Source organism: Rhamphochromis sp. 'chilingali', assembly GCF_963969265.1.
Source record: "Rhamphochromis sp. 'chilingali' genome assembly, chromosome: 4".
In the NCBI taxonomy this organism is placed as follows: Eukaryota; Metazoa; Chordata; class Actinopteri; order Cichliformes; family Cichlidae; genus Rhamphochromis; species Rhamphochromis sp. 'chilingali'.
In genome coordinates this window covers 2,798,415-2,820,183 of record NC_137948.1, presented here as the reverse complement: position 1 = coordinate 2,820,183, position 21,769 = coordinate 2,798,415, and the positions used below count along the sequence as shown (strand labels likewise).

Below are 21,769 nucleotides of genomic sequence, written 5' to 3'. Positions count from 1 at the left end.
GTGACATCAGCAGCCCCCAGGTGGATTCACATCTGTGATATTTACTCCCGTGTGGACCGGCTCTGTCAATAACATGCAGGCACCGGCCTTGGGTGTCTGGAGAAGGCCAAGTTTACCCTACCAGCATGAATGCCATGACCTTTATGAACCACTGTGGGATAAGTCGGTTTCACTGATTTGGGAGTAAAACAATTAACTTATTTATTTCAGTCTATGTCATTATTTCAGCTACAGAATGGTGAAAATGAATGAGAATGATTACTTATTTCTTCTTTTCTGTCCCAGACCATCATTTGGAAGTTATTTGGGGATTAAAAATATTGGGAAATAGTCCTAAAACAGTAAAACTTATTCAAAGTCCTGGGTTCTGAATGATTATCTCAGTTTTACTTTTTTCTGCCTTAGTAAAAAAGGTGGCAGATGACATGGGAGACATCGCGGCATTGTGTAAAAATCCCATTTTACAGAGTTATGAGGAAAGGTTAGCTTTAAGGTAGGGTCATCAAGTCCATGAGCTGAAAGACACATTAAAAGCTAAAATGATCTATTGATACTGAGTCTATTCATACACTTGTGATTAATTAATGTTATGTTATGAACATTAGCCCATTCACAATGTGACATGGGATGGGCTTTTAAACATTCCAATAGTTTTGTGGTCTTGTTCATCCGTGGGGGAAGAGAGGAGCGGGAGGTTGACAGATGGATTAGTACTGATGCGATCAATCACTGGTCCAGTCTCTGTGGTTAAAAGCATAAAGGCAAAGCTGTCGATTTATTGGTCAGCTCCTATCCTCGTGTTTGACCACAAGCTGTGGGTCATGACTGATTGAGGATAGTATCAACAGGACAGCTTCCTCTGTAGGGGGCCCAGACTCAACCATAAAGAGGGTGAAGAGCTCATACGGGAGGGGAGCAGGGGAAAGCCACTACCATAGGTTTAGGTCAGATTTTCTGTCTGGTAGGAAACTCCAAGGGCAGAACCAGGACATGCTGATGAGATTTTGACATGCTTGGGAATGTCTCTGAGCTGAAAGCTGGGATGAGACTGGATATTTCTGCTTAAATATCCAGTCTCATAAATATACTCTCTAAGTGTATGTATATACACTTAGACAGTATTATAGCAAAATAGCCTTTATAGTAGTGAGACCGAACACTGAGCTCACTGTAGGATAAGGGATCAACATTTAATCGGCCTTTATTTAGCTGAGATTGCTATTACAAGTTCATTTATTGGTCAGTAGCAGGAAACTGGACTATAATCCACATGGTCACTGTTGTTTGGAGTCCTGTGGAATTTGTAGGCAGTAGTCTACAGTACTTTCGCAAGACTCTATGCTCATAAGTTGTGCAATGTGAGGGCTAGGAGATCTAGTAGATCTTTATTTTCTATGTCTGGGTGACAGTGCAGTTTGTGACACATTAAAACAGAACTGTTAGGTAGAAAAAATGAGACCTTTATAATAATATCATCCCAAGATTTCATCTCAACTCTAAATTGTTCATTGCAGCATTTGTTGCTTGTCTTTTGAAGTCAAAATGAAAGTAAATCTGTTATTTCGACCGCCCGTAGTGCCATATGGGACCCCAAACTGGAGACTTTATAACTTTCAAAGACAGGAAGCAGAACAGTGATGAAAGCAAACGTGTATTTTAGAATATTAATTGGTTACCAACGACGTCTTTCAGACATCTGCTGAGTTCTCCCTAATCTTATGTTTTTAATTAAACCCAACCCTGAACCACTGTCAAGGTGGAAGACTCAAGGAAATCATTATCAATCACTCAAAGAAGAAAGAATCATGAAGCACAAGACGAAATGAGGCTAGAGGAGATGCTAAACATTAGCACGTATACAATTATAGTTCTGTGAATTATAAGTGTATTACACTGTTAGTGCATGATACAGATGCACTGTATCCACAGCACACCTGTACATCACACCAGCATGGTGACAACATCAACTGGAGCTCAGCAGAAATCTAAACATTCAGCACTCGTGTAGCTTGTATGTTATGATGAGTGTGAAGCCTATTGTTTTTCAAGAGGCATTCAGAGTAGGGGACAACTGGAAAAACCGCCACCTGGCACCAATTACGGGCTAAATTAAAGCAATTACAGCCGTCTGCACAGAATTAGGGAAGCTTGTCTTAATGTGGTCAGAACTGCTGAATGAGGGATACAGTAATCTGGATTTATTGGTTAATTTAGGGGTATGGGCAAATGTTGCACTGCACAATAGATCTTTCAGAGGACTGTAATTACAGCAACTGTCTGCAGCTGCAAGCTGGTGCCTCCTGCTGTAGAACCACCTCTTGTCTGAACACAATGTGTAAAAGTCGTGTTGTATTTTGTCAGAAATTAATTTCCTTTTTGTGCATCAAACTGTCTCTCCACCTCAAAGCACTTGATCAAGTTTGTTTTCTATCCTTTCTGTGAACTGGCCTCACGTCCAGGCTCCATTGGGGCAGAACTGACCACGAGCAATGTCAGTGTGTTCATCACCTCGGACGCAGGAAACACGTGGAGACAGGTGAGGCAACTTTGTTTTTGGACCGTTGTGATGTCTCGCTGGTAAACTAATTCTGCATATGTGTCACATTTGAGGAAAAAGTATCTAAGCTCTAAGTCTTCACATGGCAACAGCTGACTGACATTTAACAGTTGGTACGAACCACGCTGTCAACTTCTGCAGTCTCCTACTGACTGAGAACATTACTTTCTTTTCCAGCTGATCACAAGTGACCAGACTGTTAAACAGAACGAGTCCTCTCACGCTTTAGCTCCGTGTTTTAGTTTAACACCACTTTATATAAAGTTTAGAGATAGTTTGGTTGTATGGAATATTCAAGTTTTTAATCTTGTTATTCCATCATTGCAGACTAGAGGATAACCATCCCTCTGAAAAAAGGAGTAAAGGAGTTCATAAAAATATTCATAAATTCATTAAAATTATTTTAAATGTTTTTCTGTTAGCATATACTTTTATATAAAAGATGTATGAAAGTCGAGCCAACGTGTCCTTCACTAGTTTTGGAATCTCAGAGACACAAATATCTGATAATTAGTGTCAGGTAACAACAAAAAGAATATTCCAATGTTCACTTCTTGGATGCACTGCGCCATGTTATTTGTCAAGAACACAAACACAGTGGAGAGGCCCAGCTCAGTGACTTGAGTGTTGGGTACTTCTGCATTGGCTTTATTTCCCCCCCAGAGGTGGTTGCATGTCGGTGGATAAATACAGAAATATAGAGGACAGTTGCAGGCTGATCCACTTACCATACACTGTGTGTGTGTGTGGTTCACCAACCCACTGGAGAACTGACTGTTTGGTCTTTGTATTTTTCTCTTGGGTGATTTCTGGGAAGGTGAAAACAATGTGTAGGAAAGCAGCTCACAGTGTATATGAAAGTATTTCCAGAGCTGACTTTCATTCACTAACATGGATTTTAAGCTTGGCTTCAAAAAACGTCAAGGCAAAGTGAGCAGTTGGGACCTGAGCATTGAACGTTGTGTATCGCATTAGAACATCTGCCTGTCTTCCTCTGTTTGATTTCGCTTGTCTGTGGACTCCAGTTCCAGTAAACATGGCTGGCTGTCAGTCTGAAATGACCTGCAGCCCTGATCATAATCATCCATGTGGTTATCCACCATCCCATTTAGCTTCTGAGTTTCATTTAAAAAAAAAGCCTCACACATGTAAACAAACCAATGTGCAGTGATGAGTATGAGGTGATTAGGTCAGACATTACCCCTCAGATGGAGATCCAGGATGCAATTAGCAAAATGACTGTTACAAAAATAATTTGGGATTTGTTTTATGGAAAAGTTAACATTGGTGGTGGAGAGTGCAAAGTTAGAGTAACTCTATAAGCATCATTAGTAAAATAAAAAATCTGAAACGAATGCATTCATCCACCAAGGCTGAACATTAATCCAACCCTAAGCATGAATTGACTCCTGAGCTCATATTTTATACCCATACTGAACCCAAGAACATCAAGACAATGATGCAGATTATGAAGAAACGAAACAAAACAGTAAAAAGTCCTTTAAAAATGTCAAAATCTTGAAATTGACTTTAAAAGTTTATCAAACAAATAATCAAATACCTCATCAGAAAAGGTAAGAGCCAGGAAACCCCTTAAATTTTCATCCACATATAAATAAGACCAATTAAAAAATCAACATCATTGTTCAGAAACAAACTCATCCCTACGGCTTCTATTCGGGCGCCACAACGTTCTAATCACATCAGTTGTTCTTGTTTCCAAGCACAAACAAATTTTAATTTAAGAGTCACAAAGTTTGCCAAGTCACTGCTGTTGGCGAAGATCAACTTCCTGCAATTACACAATCATGCAGTGCAGCAAATATGTTATATTTATTAATATTACAGCCTCATGTCTGATAATTAATTTTTCCAACGATGTGCCCCGTTAAATCTTGAACAAACAGCCGCTCGCCATATGGAGCACAATGAACTGACTGACCTCCTGTCCTCTCGCTGAAAACATCCTCCTCCTCGCTCGTTGCCTATCCTCAAGTTTAGAATATAAGTCCTCAGACAACAGCCAGATTTTTTTAAGGTCACCAATCATATTACTTCTAAAGACCGGCTGAATTCATTGGCTGCATAAACCGCACATTAGACGCCCTCTACATCACTAGATTCACTTCAGTTTATGAGGCTTGTTTCTAATTAAACACAGCAATGAAAAATAATTATTTGGAAGGTAATGTAGCAAAGCAGGGCCATGATTTGCATGTATGAGTGTGTCTGTTGTGAAAAATGACAGGGTGGGTGTGTGCAAATGTGTATACAAGTAAGAGTACATCAAGCGTTTTTGTCCCAGCAGATTTTTGATGAGGAGTATGCAGTGCTGTATCTTGACCAAGGAGGGGCTTTGGTGGCAATAAGACACACTCCGCTTCCCATCCGACACCTGTGGTGAGTCATTATGACAGAGACGCCATTTGTCACAGCATGACTAATTTTCTCTGAGGAAACTGCAAGTCCTAAGTTAGTCAAGTAAAGGCAAACGAGTTTGTCTTGGAACGAAGGGAGGGTACGACTCTGTTTAGAAAACCTTGGATGATTGTCATTCGGCTTTCTGGGTTTGAGACTGTAATGACTTTTGCTCTCACTGATCAGCGTTCTCCGAGCGGAGAACCTTCAGCCCTGCGCGGAATATAAAATAAAGTTGTTAGACAACTCTCAGGGTCATTAGTGTGCGCACACAGTTGAGGGATTAGCAGCGGCCCCTTGTGAAGCAGCTGTTTGTGTTCCCAGGTTGAGCTTCGACGAAGGACGGCAGTGGAACAAATACAGCTTCACCAACACGCCCTTGTTTGTGGACGGGGTGCTCGGAGAGCCCGGAGAGGAGACTCTCATCATGACGTGAGTAGAAAAAAAACAGAGGAACAGCAAATTGCTGGTGTCTTTAAATGCGCGCTCTCTCGCGTCGTGACCCGAGCCTGTGCCGCTTCCATCTATAGCTCTGCTCTATTCAGGATTCCTGACTGTGCGTTTTCCTTTTCATGAATAAAAAGGTTTCTGTCAAGGTCTAGCCAACATCAAAACTGGCTGTCTGCTGATTATGATCACAGGAGATCAATGCTTCAGCGACAACCTGACTGCCCATTTGAAGAGCATGAAGAAGAGTGATCAAAATGATCAAAAAATGCCTGAGAAAACAGACGAGAAACTTTATTTCTTTATAAAGTTTTAACTGCATTAGAAAGTGGAGAGAGGCATGGGGATGATTTAGCGTGCCCTCAGAAATCAGATTTATGAAGATTCCTTCTGTGTTCTTTCAAATGTATTATTAGAACAGCCCAGAGCAGAAGTGCGTGCATATGCTATGACGCAGCACTGCTCCCTTATTGGAGCAGAGATTTAGGACTTTGGGATGTGTTACCACAGCCATTACATCAATGTTTCATGATACCTGCCATAAATGACAGACTGACAGCTGGCTGTGGAGTCGGCCTTACAGGAGAGTGATAGGGCACAGCTGGAGAGAGAAAAAGGAAAATGCAGCTCTTCTTTTGGTGGGACTCGAGGGTGGGGAGCTAAAGGCGATGCTGGTAGAATAAGTTCTCGAATGCAGAGCCTCTGAGCTGGCAGACACACCATTAGTTTTCATAAGACCATCATGCAGTGTTTTCTTATCAATTTGTACTCATTTTTACAGTAAGTGCCTGTCATGGCTGGGTGCCTCAGAAGCTAATTGACAGATTGATTGTGATAAATATGCTGTGGTATGAATGGTGAGGAGGGGTCAGTGCAAAGACACGCAGCCACTCAATTTAGCTAGAGATGGAATATTTATCCACTTAGTCTCATAACCTTGGATTGTGTTTTGTTCCTGACCAGTACATAAAAAAAATATGGCTTTTCGTTCTGATTAAGTTAAACTTTAAAAGAAAAGGTTTTTAGTAACAGCATAACGCTGGAAATTATATACTGTGGATTTCGTTTTTAGATTGGGAACATTTCAAGTGTTAGTCACTGTTAACGGATCGCATGTAAAGACTAAAGCCTTCCAGCAGAACAATTTATTGCACAATATGTCTTATTTTCCATGTTTCATTTCAGTCTGTGCTGACACCATAAAATAAAACCAACAAACCCTTTATTGGATAGGGAAGCTGTGTGGAGGTGACAAAGTAAGCTGAGGTTGAACTTTCTGTTGGCTCTCTGTAGTCGCTGCACAACTATTTCTGTCACGTGTGCTTTGAATGAAAAGTTGGATGCCTTCTCGAGTCTAATGTGTTTTCCAATTTCCCAGCTCCCTACTAGAATCCAGCAACTGGTGGTCACTTGCTGCAAGACAGAGCCATGCAACAGCGACTCTTTTTGTTTTAACTTCCATGTCTCTGGCAGTATGTCTAGGGTTAGGGTTGTGAGTGTAGGCCGGGTTTGGGTTTGGTTAATGTGCTCTCCTTTACATAGATTTTTCACCTCTTTGCACTACTTACATCGAAACACTTTTAACAGTAAAACTGTACCTACAAAATGAATGAGAGTTCACTTGAAATCCAGCATTTAGTCCCTGAAATCTTTTTAGCATGTTGCGAAAGCCTAAGCCCTAAGCCTAGACAAATCACTGGTGACTGGATGGATTTCAAGAGTGACTTCAGTCATGCTATCAAGTGATCAAGTAAATAATAAGCAGTTGTGCTTTACAAGATACCGAGCTGAATTCTGGCTCAAACCTCCTGTAGCCTCTCTTTCTGGTGCTCTGCTTTCCTTCCACAGTCCAAAGATATGCTCTCATCTGTGATGGATGAGGAGCCAGCCCAGGGTGTACCCTACGTTTCGCCCTACACCTGCGGGGATAGGCTCCAGCATCCCGATGATGCTTACTTGGATAAGTGGTTAACAAAGTGGATCATTGGATGGATGAATAAGGTTTCAAAGAGGCAGACTGCTAGATTAGTAAATTAAAAATACAATGGAGGATAAAAAGTGCCTTTCTGTTACCTGTTGGTTCTTCCAATGATGGATCGCAGGCGGCAGATCTTGTGTGTTTTAAGTGAGGAGCCAAATGCACACAACGCAGGCGGGACTGATCTTAACAAAAGTGCAGATTTATTCGGACTAATGGCAAAACAGACAAAACAAAAGGCAAAAGGCAAAGTCAGAGTTGAGATAAACTGAACTGGGAGAGCTAACCTAAACACTAAACTTGGACACAGGGAACGTGGATGGGTGACACGAGGAACCTAGACATGGAGACCTGGAACATGATAAGAACAGACAACCCGGCAATGACCACATATTATAAACACACGAGGGTGACGAGGGAAGTGGAAACGCTGGGGAACACAGCTGGGACGAATAGACATAATGACACAGGAGGAAGGAAAACTGAACACAGAATGCAAGACTGTCAAAATAAAACAGGAAACAGACTAAGATGCACAGCTCAACACTGGGCCCGGGGAGAGAAACAGACTTAGAAATAGAAACGGGAGACCAAACACAAAGACATGACGAGGACTTGGGGAATTAGAGAGAGAGAGACACAGAGAGGAGAGAGGGAGGGACGAGGGAGACATGGCAGGGTGGGGAACATGAGAGCAGAAAAGGGAGAAGAGACATAACAACAAGGCTAAGACCCAGAGATCCCAAGAGAGAGGGACACAAGGACACAAAGAGAACCTAATAGACAACTATAGACTTCAAAGACAAGAAAAACTCAAAACATAGAAAGAACTAAACTGAAGGCTAAACTGTAAACATTGAACTTAAACCCTCTTTATAATGTGAGAGTCACAAACACACTATAATCTCAAAAGAGCCAGTGCCCTGACACAAACCTGTAAATCTTATATATCCATGCTTGCAGCAGTTTTCTTGCACGGATCATCTGTTGAAGCATTTGTCTCTTTCACTCACAGTCTTTATCAGCTGTTTAGTATTTCACTTTTAAAGGCTCTCTGTAATTTCCTAAAACAGCTGTCCACTGCTGGTAGTATCAAATGCTAGCTAATGAAGTTGTTTATTTCTGGTTGCATTTTCAGTTTGATGCTCTGAAGTGTATTTGGGGCATCCGAAAGCTGAACGCGCAGGATCAGTGTTAATAGACCTCCGTGCTTCCTTTCACGATAATGATGGCTCACGACATTCAGCGCAACAATGAGCCTCACAGATGTGTTTTTAATCATGTGTGGTCAAAAAAACATCAGCTCTGTGGCCTAGATGATAAGATTCATCAGACAGTGCTTATTAGCAGGATGAATTCACTCCCGGCTTTGATCTTCGTGTGGGATTTGCTCACCAGACTTTTCCTTTAACATCGTTTTAGTTCGATCATTATCCAAATCGTGTTTTGTATTTAACGAGTGCAGCGTGTGTGTCTGCTTTCTTTTTTCAGGATATTTGGACATGTCAGTCATCGATCGGAGTGGCAACTGGTGAAAATAGACTTCAGGTCCATTTTCAACAGGAGGTGTATAGAGGCAGATTATCAGACATGGCACCTGCACAACCAGGTACAGCATTTAATCAGATCAGGATAGAGTTTTGATTCTTTTTACACCCTGTACAAAATGTTTTAGAGCCTTTAATTATATTTCAAAACTATTTTTAATTAAATAACATTTCAAAGAGGCAGACTATTAAAATGATTTTTAATTTAAAAAGTATACTAATGAGCTGCTTCAGTAAAACACATCATTATGAAACCAGGTCTAAGTACCCTAGCTATACGAACCCCAAGTGCAATGTTTAGCAGAAAAACTAAATAACTTTGAATTATAGACAGTTTCCCCTTTGACTGCATGTCTTGAAAAGCCAAAATTCCAATATTCTGAAATGTTAGGGTTAGAGCTTTCAAATTAGGATTAGGAATCATGGAATAAAATGGTAGTAAGTAAAAGGCAGGACTTAAAGGAATTAAACTTGTTACTTAATGAACTATTATTTCCTAATGAGAAGTAAATTCATTGAAGGAATTCTGAAGTCTGTGGAGACCATCTCCTCCAAACACAAGTTCTTAAGTTTGGTTGATTCAGAGCCCCTCGCTGTACGCTTTCAGCTTTGCTGTGTTGTGAAGCTGGGGACCTCCCAGCGCAGAATCCTTACGATTCCTCCCTCATGCTTTAAGTGAACCTCCCAGCATACGTTAAACCTGCTCCGAAAGCTCCTCAGCCTGGTCGGGCCTGAAGCAGAGCCAGACGTTTAAAGCTTGCCTTTATTCATGGCCCACTTCTGTAATTGGTTTAGACACCCATATGCTCAAAGCAGGCTAATGATCAAAACATATAGCATGGAAGATGACAAGAGTCCAAGCCAATTACAGGGCTAAACTGCCCAAATGTAGTGTGGGTATAAAAAATAAACACCACCTGAAAACAGAGGTTTTGTGTTTAAGTTAGGGAAGGAGCTGGCAGTTGTATTTGTGGATGCTGGCAAGAATGTTTTTAGCCATCTCACTAGTGACACCTAATGCACAAAGACAGAATGTTGTGGTAATAAAAAGAGAGCAGCAGTGTAGGATGAAGGATGCAGTGGAAACAGGCTGCTGATATCTTCACATCTTTTTGTACTCGACTGATTTTATATTCACTTCCCACACATAGACACGTGGCTAAAAATGGATTAGGTTCTGGCAGCGTTTGCAGCTGAAACTCCTTCACAGTCGTTCATCTCAATATCACAAAAAAATCCCTTAAAAAAGAACTCAAGCAGCACATTCGACAGTGTGACGCTTGCAACGGAGGAACAGTTGCTGAGCTGAGCACGCCACACGCCACGAGCCCGTAAATATGCGCTGAACAAGAACGGTGTTCTTTGCACACATGGCTGATTGTATCCTGTAAGTTATTTATTGTGGATACGGAGTTACAAAATCACTTCAGTTTCAAACTCTGTTTCTTTCCGCTTGGCTTTGTTTTTGGACCCTGCAGGGTGAGCCGTGTCTGATGGGAGTCAAAAGAATCTACCGAAAGCTGAAGCCCACATCCAGGTGCGTTATGGGAAAGACATACTCAGTGACCATGACATCGGCACCATGCGACTGCACAGAGGCTGACTTTGAATGGTCAGTATTTAATTTTCATTCAGTCCACTTTGTATGTGCTAACACTTTACAATCCCCACTTTTAAACTGTGCATTAATAATTCATCAGATTTGAATAAGTATAATCTGGGACTACTGGGCTCTGGTGGCTCCCTGGGAGCTGGAGAACTGTGCCTGGGTCTCTGCCTCAGTTGGTGGCGGTGGGGGACTGGGGTTGGTGCTCTCTAACGGTCTTGGGGTGTGGGGCGCTTGTGGTGGCGGGTTGGCCTCTTCTGGGTGGGTCCGGCTACAGGGCCTGGGGCCCTGGTTCCCGGGGTCTCTGGCTAAGACCCTTCTTGCGTGGGGTTGGTCTGCGCCCCCTTGGGTGGGGTGGGCTTTCTCAGGTGAGGAAGCATACATTGCTGAGTGCAGCTTGTCCCAGACCCAGACCAGGGTGTCTTGTCCTTTTCCTGTGTGTGTCCCAAGACTCATCTGAACACTCCGGTCTACTGTCTTGGGTGGAGGCCCCGGACTGGGTGGTGTCATTGCAGACCCTACACCCCCCGTGGCTGGGTGTGGGAGATGGGGGTGCCTACTGAGCCAGTTATTTCCTGGCTCTCTCCTTACACACCCACACCCACACACACTCTCCCTCATACAGCACATGCATGCGTAGGGTCACAGTGGGTAGAGCCATTCACGTGGCTGTGTCGGTGCTACCTGTGAGTTTTTGAGTGTCTGTGTTCCAGGTGTTGTATGTTTGTTCTCTTACAGGTGCGGTAGTTGGCGATACATTGTGTATTTCTTTTTGTACTCTGTTCTTTTATTATGTCTTCCCCAATCCTCTATTTTTCTCTCCCTGTCCTGCCTTAGACATTGTCATACTGTATACCACATATAATAGAATAACTGAAATAACAGGAATATAAATGAAGATGTAAACAGAAACACCCTAAACAAGAGGAGCCTGTAGAGAATTTATAGAGCTGCTCTTGGAAAAGCAAAATGTGTTTGGCACACAGTGCATTCAGATCATAATTCTGATTGTAAAAGCTGCCAGAGAGATCAGGACTTGAACAAGAAAAAGAAAAACACAGCTGGAGTAAACACTCGACATCGTCAGAGTGTTTGGATTCTCTGTGTTTTTGCTGGGTTTTTTGTTTTTGCTAAGAAGTCTGACTCCTGTGAGCCCTTTTCGGTGTGTGTGTGTGTGTGTGTGTGTGTGTGTGTGTGTGTGTGTGTGTGTGTGTGTGTGTGTGTGTGTGTGTGTGTGTGTGTGTGTGTGTGTGTGTGTGTGCGCGCACTAGAAAGCCTGCAATATTAAACCAAAGTTGCTGGAACTCTTAACACTTTACCATCCACTTTGTTATTGCCTTTGACCTTGAACACTCCTGTAAATAAACCTGTTAAACCTTAAAAAAAAAAAAAAGACCTCAAAGCAAACTGTGCTTGTTGAGCATGTGGCCAAAATGTAGCCTAACCCGAACTGACATCTGGTGGATGTTAACAGGTTATGAATTTTACTGTGAACACACAATGATAATTCATTATTGTTAATAATCATTAGCAGTACCAGGATTCATCATATTCATTAGTTTATCTATTCTTAGATTGTATTTATGAATTTTACATTTTGTCATAGCTGATAAAACATGCTGATAGTATTTTAAAAATATTACATGTTATATGATTTACTGTGTATTTGGTAATGATGTTTTGTACCCAGTGCTTTAGATGTAGCTTTAAATATAATTTTAATGTTGCAGTGAGGTATTTTTAACCTAAACCATAATGTTCCTGTAACCACATCTAGCCTGTAGTGCAAAAAAATATTGCATTTAATCTTATTGAAGAATATGAATTCTTTACAAAAGACTTTCCAGTAATTATACTAAAGGTTTATTGGAGATTCTGAAAAACTAGTTCATGCATTTATTACTTCCAGGCTGGACGACTGTAATTCATTATTATCAGGCTGTTCTAGAAACTCCCTGAAAAGCCTTCAGTCCTGACAGGGACTAGAACGAGAGAGCAGATTTCTCCTGTATTGGCTTCCCTTCATTGGCTCCCTGTTAAATCCAGAATTGAATCCTCACATACAAGATCTTGAATAATCAGGCCCCATCTTATCTTAAAGACCTTATAGTTCATGTACAATATCACTCGTTGTTCCTAGAGTATTTAAAAGTAGAATGGGAGGCAGAGCCTTCAGTTTTCAGGCCCCTCTTCTGTGGAACCAGCTTCCAGTTTGGATTCAGGAGACAGACACTATCTCTACTTTCAAGATTAGGCTTCAAACTTTTCTTTTTGCTAAAGCATATAGTTACTCTGCAATATTGGGTTATATATAATAATATAATATTGGGTTAACATAGGCTGCTGCAAGCTTCCCAAGATGCATTGCATCTTTCTTGCTCACCTTTTCACTCACTATGTGTTTATACACCACGCTGCATTTAATTATTAGTTTTTATTGATCTCTGGCTCTTTTCTATACTGTGTTTTCTGTCTTCCTTCACTCACCCCCAACCAGCCACAGCAGATGTGTTGTCTAAATATTGCTGCTAAACGCAAACCTCACCAAAATATCTTATACTTGTTGTTAGGAATGTTTACATCACAGTTGCCTGGGCTTGGCAAACTTAACACAAAGCCACCGTAATTTCTGTAAGGTGGTACGGCAGAGCGGGTCTAAGGAGCTCGGAGAGAAAAGCGTCTGGACTTCTTTAAGTTTCCTTGAAGACGTTTCATCCGAGAAGCTTCTTCAGTTCTAGGATTTTAAGGCCTATGGGAGCGTCCCCCAGGAGGGTTGTGGACCCCTTATTGATCCTCTGCTTAATCACACGAGCCAAGGTGTGAAAACAGGTGTGGGTCAAAATCAAGGTTTCGGGTGGAACCACTGTGACACCTGGCCACACCCTATCATGTGATTTACTGAGGTCAAATGGCCCAGGATATGAGTGGGTGTTAAGGTGTCTGGGAAGGATTCTAGATGACAGACAGTTGGTGTGGTAAGCCCCACCCTCTGTTCAAAGATGGCTGTTCACATGTAACATGAAGTGTTTGTAATGCCTGTCATTACAGGGACCTTTGAAGTACATTAAAATATATCTGAAATAAATGACCCCTGTCAAGGTCAATTACTGAGTGACCCAGCAATACAATTTACCAGCAAATGGTAGAATAATCTACTTTATTACAGTTATTGGATTTCAGCCATTCACCTTCCATTGGTTGGGGGTGATGGGAAAGAGAAGAGAGCAGACAGAGCCACAGTTTGATAAATGTAAAACTGAGTGTGTTTCATTTTTCTCTTATTGCTTCTTCCCTCCACAGATGGAAGTAAAAACTAGCCAGAGCTTTAAGTTCAGGAATGACACTGTGTCCCCCTCATAGTATTACACACTATTAGTGCACCCATCAGCCCCGTCCCATTTTTCATTGTATGGTGTTTCAGTTCAACTCAGCTTTATTTATAAAGCGCCAAATCACAACAACAGTCGCCTCAAGTAGGGCTGGGCCATATTATACCGTTCACGGTAATACCGGTATAATGTTAGGCAACGATAGGAAAATGAAATATCGCGATAGAATGGGAGTAAAACGCGCATGCGCAGTGCCTTTGTTTTCATACGCACATGGCCGATTGTTGAGTGAAACAGATGAACCAGAATTGGTTTGTAAAAATGGTGCAACTTCCGTGATGTGGAACTGGTTTGGTGTTTGTCCGTCAGATACACGACAAAGCACATTTTTTTGCAGAACATGCAAGCGGCCGTTGTTATTGTCATATTTGTCGGACTAAGATGCTCTTAAATCTGGGAGTAATCTGGGTCCTAAACTCCGTATTTTTCAGGTCAAACAACACTGCAGCATCACTTAGAGTTAAAAACTGTCTAAATTCTTTCATCTTTAATAAAACGATCAGCATTGCTGCTTTACCAGGTGTAACTATGAAGTTTAACTTCCAGGCATCCATGAAAACTAAAGTTATTACATTTAACGGAGTTAGACGTTAGCAGGAAGCTAGCGGAAGTTAGCTCGCTAGTTTCGCTAGTTACCTAAGCATGATATAGCATGTTCTGACTGAGAGATTTCTGAAAAAAATCAAACGTACAGTTCTGCTATCACTTCCAACATAAATGAAGACAGGAAACTAAACAGCAGTGACGTTTGTAGGGTTACTGAAGTTGGGCTAGCTGGTATATAATGATGTGCTACGTGATCGCTAGCGATACAGCTATGTTAGCATAACATAAACAGTGAAGCTGGAGGACGAACACTAACACTTTTCCACTTATAAAAGTTAACGTGAAGGTTCTTCATGGTTAGAGACAAATGCAATCACATGGCAGGATACTGTAAACGGACCAAACTTCAGTCAGGAGAACAACTGAGATAATCCATCCACAATATGAGGTTAGTCATTAATAGACTGCAACAACATGGGAATAGAACAGCTGCCAGAGAATTCAACATTAATGAATCAATGGTACAGAAGTGGAGGAAGCAAGAAGAATGAGTTTAATAAAGTTTAATTTATCTGACTGCTTTGTTTCGCTTAATGTGCCTTATAATCCCGTGCACCTTATGGTGCAAAAAATATGTACTGCACACTGCAGTTTAATGTTGCAAAGCACCTCTTTTTAAGATCAGTGGATATTATACATGGTTATGCTCAGGATATGTCAGCCCATTTCTACTGGAAATGCCTTTTGGTTAAACTTTCAGCAAGGAATTTGCATTTGCACTGTTACATTTTTATAAAGCTTTAATGTACATAAAAACCAGCTTCTTGTTTAAGTGAAAATAAATGGAAGGTTGTCTTTTTGCGCTAGTAATGTTGTGGAGTTGTATTTTGTCTCGCATCAATTATATCGTCAGTTATATCGTTATCGCAAATTTTCAAATATATATCGTGATAAATATTTTTGGCCATATCGCCCTGCTCTAGCCTCAAGGCGCTTTATATTGTAAGGTAGATCCTACAATAATAGATACAGGAAAACCCAACAATCACATGACCCCCTATGAGCAAGCACTTTGGCGACAGTGGGAAGGAAAATCTCCCTTTTAACAGGAAGAAACCTCCAGCAGAACCAGGCTCAGGGAGGGGCGGGGATGTTTGTAGTGTCAGTATGATTCCCTCCAGTTAATACACAACACCACGGTTCTTCATTCACAGATGGATTTATTCTTCCGTCACACTTCTCCTCCAAACCACCATAAAATTCACCGTCAAACTGTCATTACATAAAAGTACAGAATGACCAAACATAAAAATTACAAATAAACATTAAACCCAAGTTAACAAATGCGCGATACACAAACACAGTTAACATACCTCGCTGGCTGCAAGTAACTGAGGGAATGAGTCCGCTTCAGGAACAAAAACTTAACGAAAATAATTCCCAATTTCTTCTTCTTTACAGCTTTCTTTTACTTTAAAACAGCTTATTTATTCCTTCTTGTGACTTAGTCAACTTACAGTTTAGCTTCTTTGCACATGCTTTCTAGACTGTACTTTGCGGCACTTAAAGGCGCCTGTGCACAACACAGAATGAAACTTAGTTCCTACCCCAAAAGGAACAACAATAAATAAAGGAAATAAATAACATATTGAAAACAAATTGACATAATTTATAATTATGGCAGTTAAAGTCATTCATGCTGGACTCCCAGACATCACTCTAACTGCCACTCTGGACCACTGCTGCCATCTGTTTGTTTGCTTTGCTGACATCCGTGCACAAGAAGCTTCTGTTTGTGGCACTTGGATCAGAGTCGTTTGGTTTCTCAGTAGCTTGTAACTCAAAGGAAAGCGTGGGCTCTGTTATGTGGGACACTCGCATACATCATCACCGAGGGTATGATGGCATCACCTGGAGGACAGAGAACAACACATAGCAGCGGCTAATTGTTACGCGAGGTATTTCCCTGTATTTGGCACAGAGCCCTGGTCTTATCAGATGTAGAGATGCATTTGCAATATGTCCCGGGGTTTAAGGAAACTGGGTTTAAGTGAGGGATTAAAAGATAAGAGATCACCGTGAAGGATAACATCCTCCAGATTATAATTGCAGAGCAGCTCTGGCACATTCTCCCGGTGGCTGCTGCTGCTAAATGGAAACCAGTTAGCTGCTCAAACATATAACTGTGTGTGTGTGTGTGAGTGTGTGTGTGTGTATGTGTGTGTGTAGTCATTCCCATAACTGTGTGTGTGTGTATGTGTGTGTAGTCATTCCCATAACTGTGTGTGTGTGTATGTGTGTGTGTGTGTAGTCATTCCCATAACTGTGTGTGTGTGTATGTGTGTGTAGTCATTCCCATAACTGTGTGTGTGTGTATGTGTGTGTGTGTGTAGTCATTCCCATAACTGTGTGGCATCGTCACCTCTTGAAAGGACAAAGTGTTCAGTGGAAAAAAAGATGATATTTCACACCTGCCTTTGTGCTGGTGACTCCTGATATCACAGCTGCAGTCACAGAGAATGTTTTTCTACATTAGACAAAAAATATTTTCTTTGAATTATCAGCAGTTTTAATGTTTGTTTTCCTGCGTATTTCTTTTTTCCTCACGTTGGTCCCATACCTGCAGGTCTCTCGAGGAGGACTGCTTTTGAAATAAGCTCTATCAAAACCATAAATCACTGAGCCTAATAGCTTTCATTAACAATCACAACACTTTTGCATCTGTGTGCATGTCGCGCTAATTGGGGCAATTTGTCCCTATCATTTTGGGGACACAGCGCTGCTCTGCCTTTTAATTTATGGCACAACTCGTGGGCTGTGTTTAAAGAGCACCGAAGAAGCAGCTGCTGCGGCTCCTTTGAAGTCGATACTTAGATGACATTAAGGTTCCATGTTGAATTTCAATCTGAAATGATCTTACAATATGGAGCCTCTTTCGGTTTCAGAATATTTTATTAACTTTTGATTGATTTCCCTGTGAGTATTATCAGCCATTTTATAAGCAGGTGTCACACTTGTAACAGCCTTTATCTAATTTTCAAATTGAATTTTCCAAACGCTGTCTCCTCCATGTCCCGATTTAATGACGGCGTCTGTTTTGTCGGATCGTTGCAGTGATTACGGCTTTGAGAGACGGACGGACGGCAAGTGCACCCCTGCCTTTTGGTTCCATCCATCATCGATGTCCAGGAGTTGCACCACGGGGATGACTTTCCTTAACAGCACCGGGTGAGGATGAGAGCTGACTAGAATCAGCATGCACAGTCTCAGCAGCGACTCGCAGGGATTGGATAAAATGAATGGTGCATTTGAGCCGAATAGCTCAGGGTGCTTTAATTAGTTTCTCAGGGACGACACGGCCGGGCCGAGGAAAATGTGGGCTGAATGATCAAACCTGCACTTTTAAAAAACAATCATGAACCAACAAGGATAAAGCACCGGTAATAAAAAGATCTTCTTTGGGTGAAAATTGTGTCAAGAATTTCAAAGAGGGATGAATGAAAAATTCAATGCCAAATCCAGTGTGAGGGTGTGTGAAGTGCCGTGGCTTTTTCCAAAAATAACTCAAGCGCCCAGGAAAAAAGTCTGATTTAACATTGATGATCACAGTGTGGATTAAAGCTCAGAGCTAAATGGTCCTCAGGAGAAATGCATTTAAAAAATGTCTTAAATGTTAACAATAATGGGACTAGTCCATTTTGTTCACTTAGGAAAACGTAAGCAGAGGTATTGTGAATAAAACTGATGGCGATAGATGTTCACCATCTTACCCAGAACACACGTAGGATTGTTGGGGATCAGATGTACGATGCTTGCATATTCTTCCTGTGCTAACGTGTGATTTTCATCCCACAGCCCAACAACCTATGCTTTAGTTTCATTTGTGCTTCTAAAGTGCCTGAAAGTGTGATTGGGAGCATGAATGAAAGCCGTTTCTCTGAGTTAGCCCTGCAATAACTCCTCTCTCGCTGTGACAGCTGGGGCAGTTTGTCATGCTGTGAATTCAGAAATGTGAAGAAGGCTTTATACAAATTTGAAAACTTGAATTATGCTAGCTTTAGCGTATTTGACGCCCAGAATAAGAACTGCTTCTGCTAAAAGTCTGCTTTGGAAAGAGTGGATTACTATAATGACTATAAGGTCATAACGGATTAATGATTATTTCTTTGACTAAAAGTTGTCACTCTGCGATCTCAGCTGCAGAAATCTACCATTTAGGTTCATTACTAGACTTTAAGATTACTATGTGTATCTTTTTTTTTTTTTTTTTGCAGCGAGAAAATAATTTTAAAGCAAAAAGTATTCAAAGTCTACAGGAAACTATTCAGGGAACTGCCCTTCTGTATATAACTTTGGCAGCCTGGTGACATGTTAGCATTATCTGGTGTCGTTTTCACCAGACATAATTTTCTTTTTCTCAATATTTATTTATTTATTTTTTGACAGAACCTTTTAAGATAGAGAAAATGTCAGGAAAAATAATTAGATCACATCCCTGCAATCAGAAATAAATGTGATTGTAACAAGACGAAACATTTGTGTTGTCCTGATCGCATGGCCATGAAGCCGTGTTTGTGCAGCAGTGAGCTGCGGTGCTGTATCCATCCGACTTGGTTGTTTATGTCTTGCACTCCAGACACCAGACGGTGCATCCTGATGCTGTTTTTGTGTGTGATCTCTTTAGAATGGCACACGGGTGGTTTAGAGGTGTGGAGATTGAATTTTTTCCCAGTTCCTAACAGAAACTAGTGTTTTAGTTTAATTGATGATTCCAAATTGGTCAGAGGTGTGGATGAATAGTAATTGTTGTCTGTGTACCTCCCCTCTTGCCCAGTGTCAGCTAGGATAATCTATCACCTCCTGTTGCTCCAGCTAGATAAGTGGTTAAGAAGGTGAATTAATGGATGGATGGTAGGTTGTACACTCCAGCACAGTTGTGGAGGGTCAGGAGGGTGTAAGTTGGTCTCTCATCCAAAAAGAAACCGACTTTCATTTCTGAACACATGTAAATGTAAATATTTAATTCTTTGTAAAACAAGGCACTTTTTTTAAAAAATTGATAAAGATTTGAGTTGCAAAAAAAAAAAGATTGTAGGTGTACAATGACAATAAAGGGCTACTTTTTTCTATTCTATTCGAATGGATTAACTTTTATGAAAATAAGATTATTACTATTATATATAGCTTCTTTGGATGGTGTTTTATCCTTGAGCTTGAGGGTCCTGCACAGTATCTCAGCTGTTCCTAGGACTGCACTCTTCTGGACAGATATCTTGGGTGTTGTTCCCGGGATCTGCTGGAGCTGCTCGCTTAGCTTGGGGGTCACTGCACCGAGTGCTCCGATTACCTCTGGGACCAGTGTTACCTTCACCCTCCACATCTTCTTGAGTCCTTCTCTCAGTGGGCATGTGGCAAGAAATACCAAGGGCTGAGTTCCTGATGAAGGCTCTTAGGGTCCTGTTGATCTTGTACAGTTCTAGGTACTCGAGGATTCATGTGTGGGGGATCGAGTCATAGGCCTTCTTGTAGTCAATCCAGGCAGTGCACAGGTTGGTCAGTCTGGTCTTTCAATTTCGAGCAACTGCTCTGTCTGTCAGTAGCTGGTGTTGAGCTTCTCTGGTATTCCTGCCAATTCCTTTCTGTGTCGCACTCGTGGTTCATGTATTGAGCCACGTGCCTGTTCATCTTAGCTGCTATGATGCCTGACAGGAGCTTCCATGTGGTACTGAGGCAGGTTATTGGCTGGTAGTTGGATGGGAAGGTCGCTGCTGGGGATCATTAGGAGCCTTCAGTTACATATATATGTGGAAAGCCTAAGGGAGGCACGTCAGCAGCACTGTTAGTGACAGTCAACATGATATTAATTAGTCAGACGCAGCATGAAACAGGTGGGTTGCAGAGTGGCTTGCAGTTGTGCAACAGTTTCAACAGCGCTCCCTACAGGATGAGAAATTGGTGAGCAGTGTGTAACCTGCTGAGGCTGGCACTGAGATCAGCTGATGTGTTTTTCTTTTTGCTTATTTGTTTTTTAAAAAATTAAAGATCAGCAAGGTAGCAAAAGCTAACTCTAACTAGAAAACTAGAATCTAGAAAACATATAATTTTCTGACATGTAGTAAGGATTGTAAAATATCAAATGCTGTACTCTGAATATGTATAACAACCAACATGATTAAAGAAAACATGCAACACAATATCTCTGTGGCAAAAATGGCACATTCATTGTCACCAGAACATTAATCAGGGTAAGTGCTTTTTAAAATTTCTGAAGGAGCCTCAGCACGGCTCTTTGTTGCAGGAACATTGACATTCCCACCACATTTTAGAGTTTCTGTCAAAGGGCACATTGTTTGTGTTAGCGTCTACGCCCCTCACTACACAAACAGCACTGCTGGCACTTCAAATTGAAAAGTTTTTTTTCCTTTTTTCTGTTAAGTTTTCTTGTGAATCTAAATGAGGGAAGTGCAGACAGATTAGGCTCTGCTGTTATTTTAAACATAAATATGGTTAGTTTATACGAAGAGAAGTTTATACGAACCTTATATGAAGTTTGTGTTTGTCTGATGGCACATCTAATCAGTTTCATTTGCTTTTCCACCTTCAGCTACAGAAAAGTGGTCTCCAATAACTGTACAGCTGGTGTGAGCGCAGAGTACACAGCCAGGAGGCAGCAGTGTCCTATCCAAGCACCCAAAGGTCTCCACCTGGTTACCAGTGAGGGTTCGCTGACAGCCGTGTTAGGCACCAATGTCACCTTTCTTGTTTTTCTGGAGGAGGTGAGCTGTATCCAATGTTTCCCATGAAGTCACACAGAGTCAGTGTCATTATATTTACAGTGTAAATAAGGGCAAAGTCAGAACTGTTAGCAAATATTAGTGAATTGTTTCAAATGTACAGTTAGATTGGAAATGGCTATCTGGGTTGTTTCTATAGCAACACCAGCATCCTCAGCTGTGACTGTGCTGTATCCTCTCATATTTTCCTGTGTTCACACTCTAAACTAAACGTACATGTTTAAAGGGAGAAAAATTCCCTTTCTACACCTTTTTTTTGCTTTTTATGACCAAAAGTACTCACATACTTTGACATAGTTACACATCAACACAATTAGTGATCCTAAGAGGTGTTATCGTATTAGTAGTGTTAGGCTTTAGGGTTCAAGTTACTTCTCATCATCATTGAAAACAAAGAAGATACTCAGACAGGGACTGCCAGCCTGAGGAGTCCTGAATGCAGTAGCACAGTTTCTTTTAGGTGGGACTTCCTTGTGATTATAGAGTC

General features: G+C 41.3%; 1 protein-coding gene across 1 annotated transcript in view; it reads left to right on the top strand.

Moving 5' to 3' along the window:
- sorcs1 (sortilin-related VPS10 domain containing receptor 1) overlaps positions 1-21,769 on the top strand; it is a gene marked incomplete at its 5' end in the record, with an annotated part of 203,738 nt that overhangs the window by 162,229 nt on the left and 19,740 nt on the right. Inside the window, 7 exon segments of the mRNA XM_080881344.1 lie at positions 2,460-2,536; positions 4,863-4,957; positions 5,300-5,407; positions 8,892-9,009; positions 10,426-10,559; positions 17,603-17,716; positions 21,093-21,264. Of these exon segments, the coding sequence (XP_080737470.1) occupies positions 2,460-2,536; positions 4,863-4,957; positions 5,300-5,407; positions 8,892-9,009; positions 10,426-10,559; positions 17,603-17,716; positions 21,093-21,264 (818 nt within the window).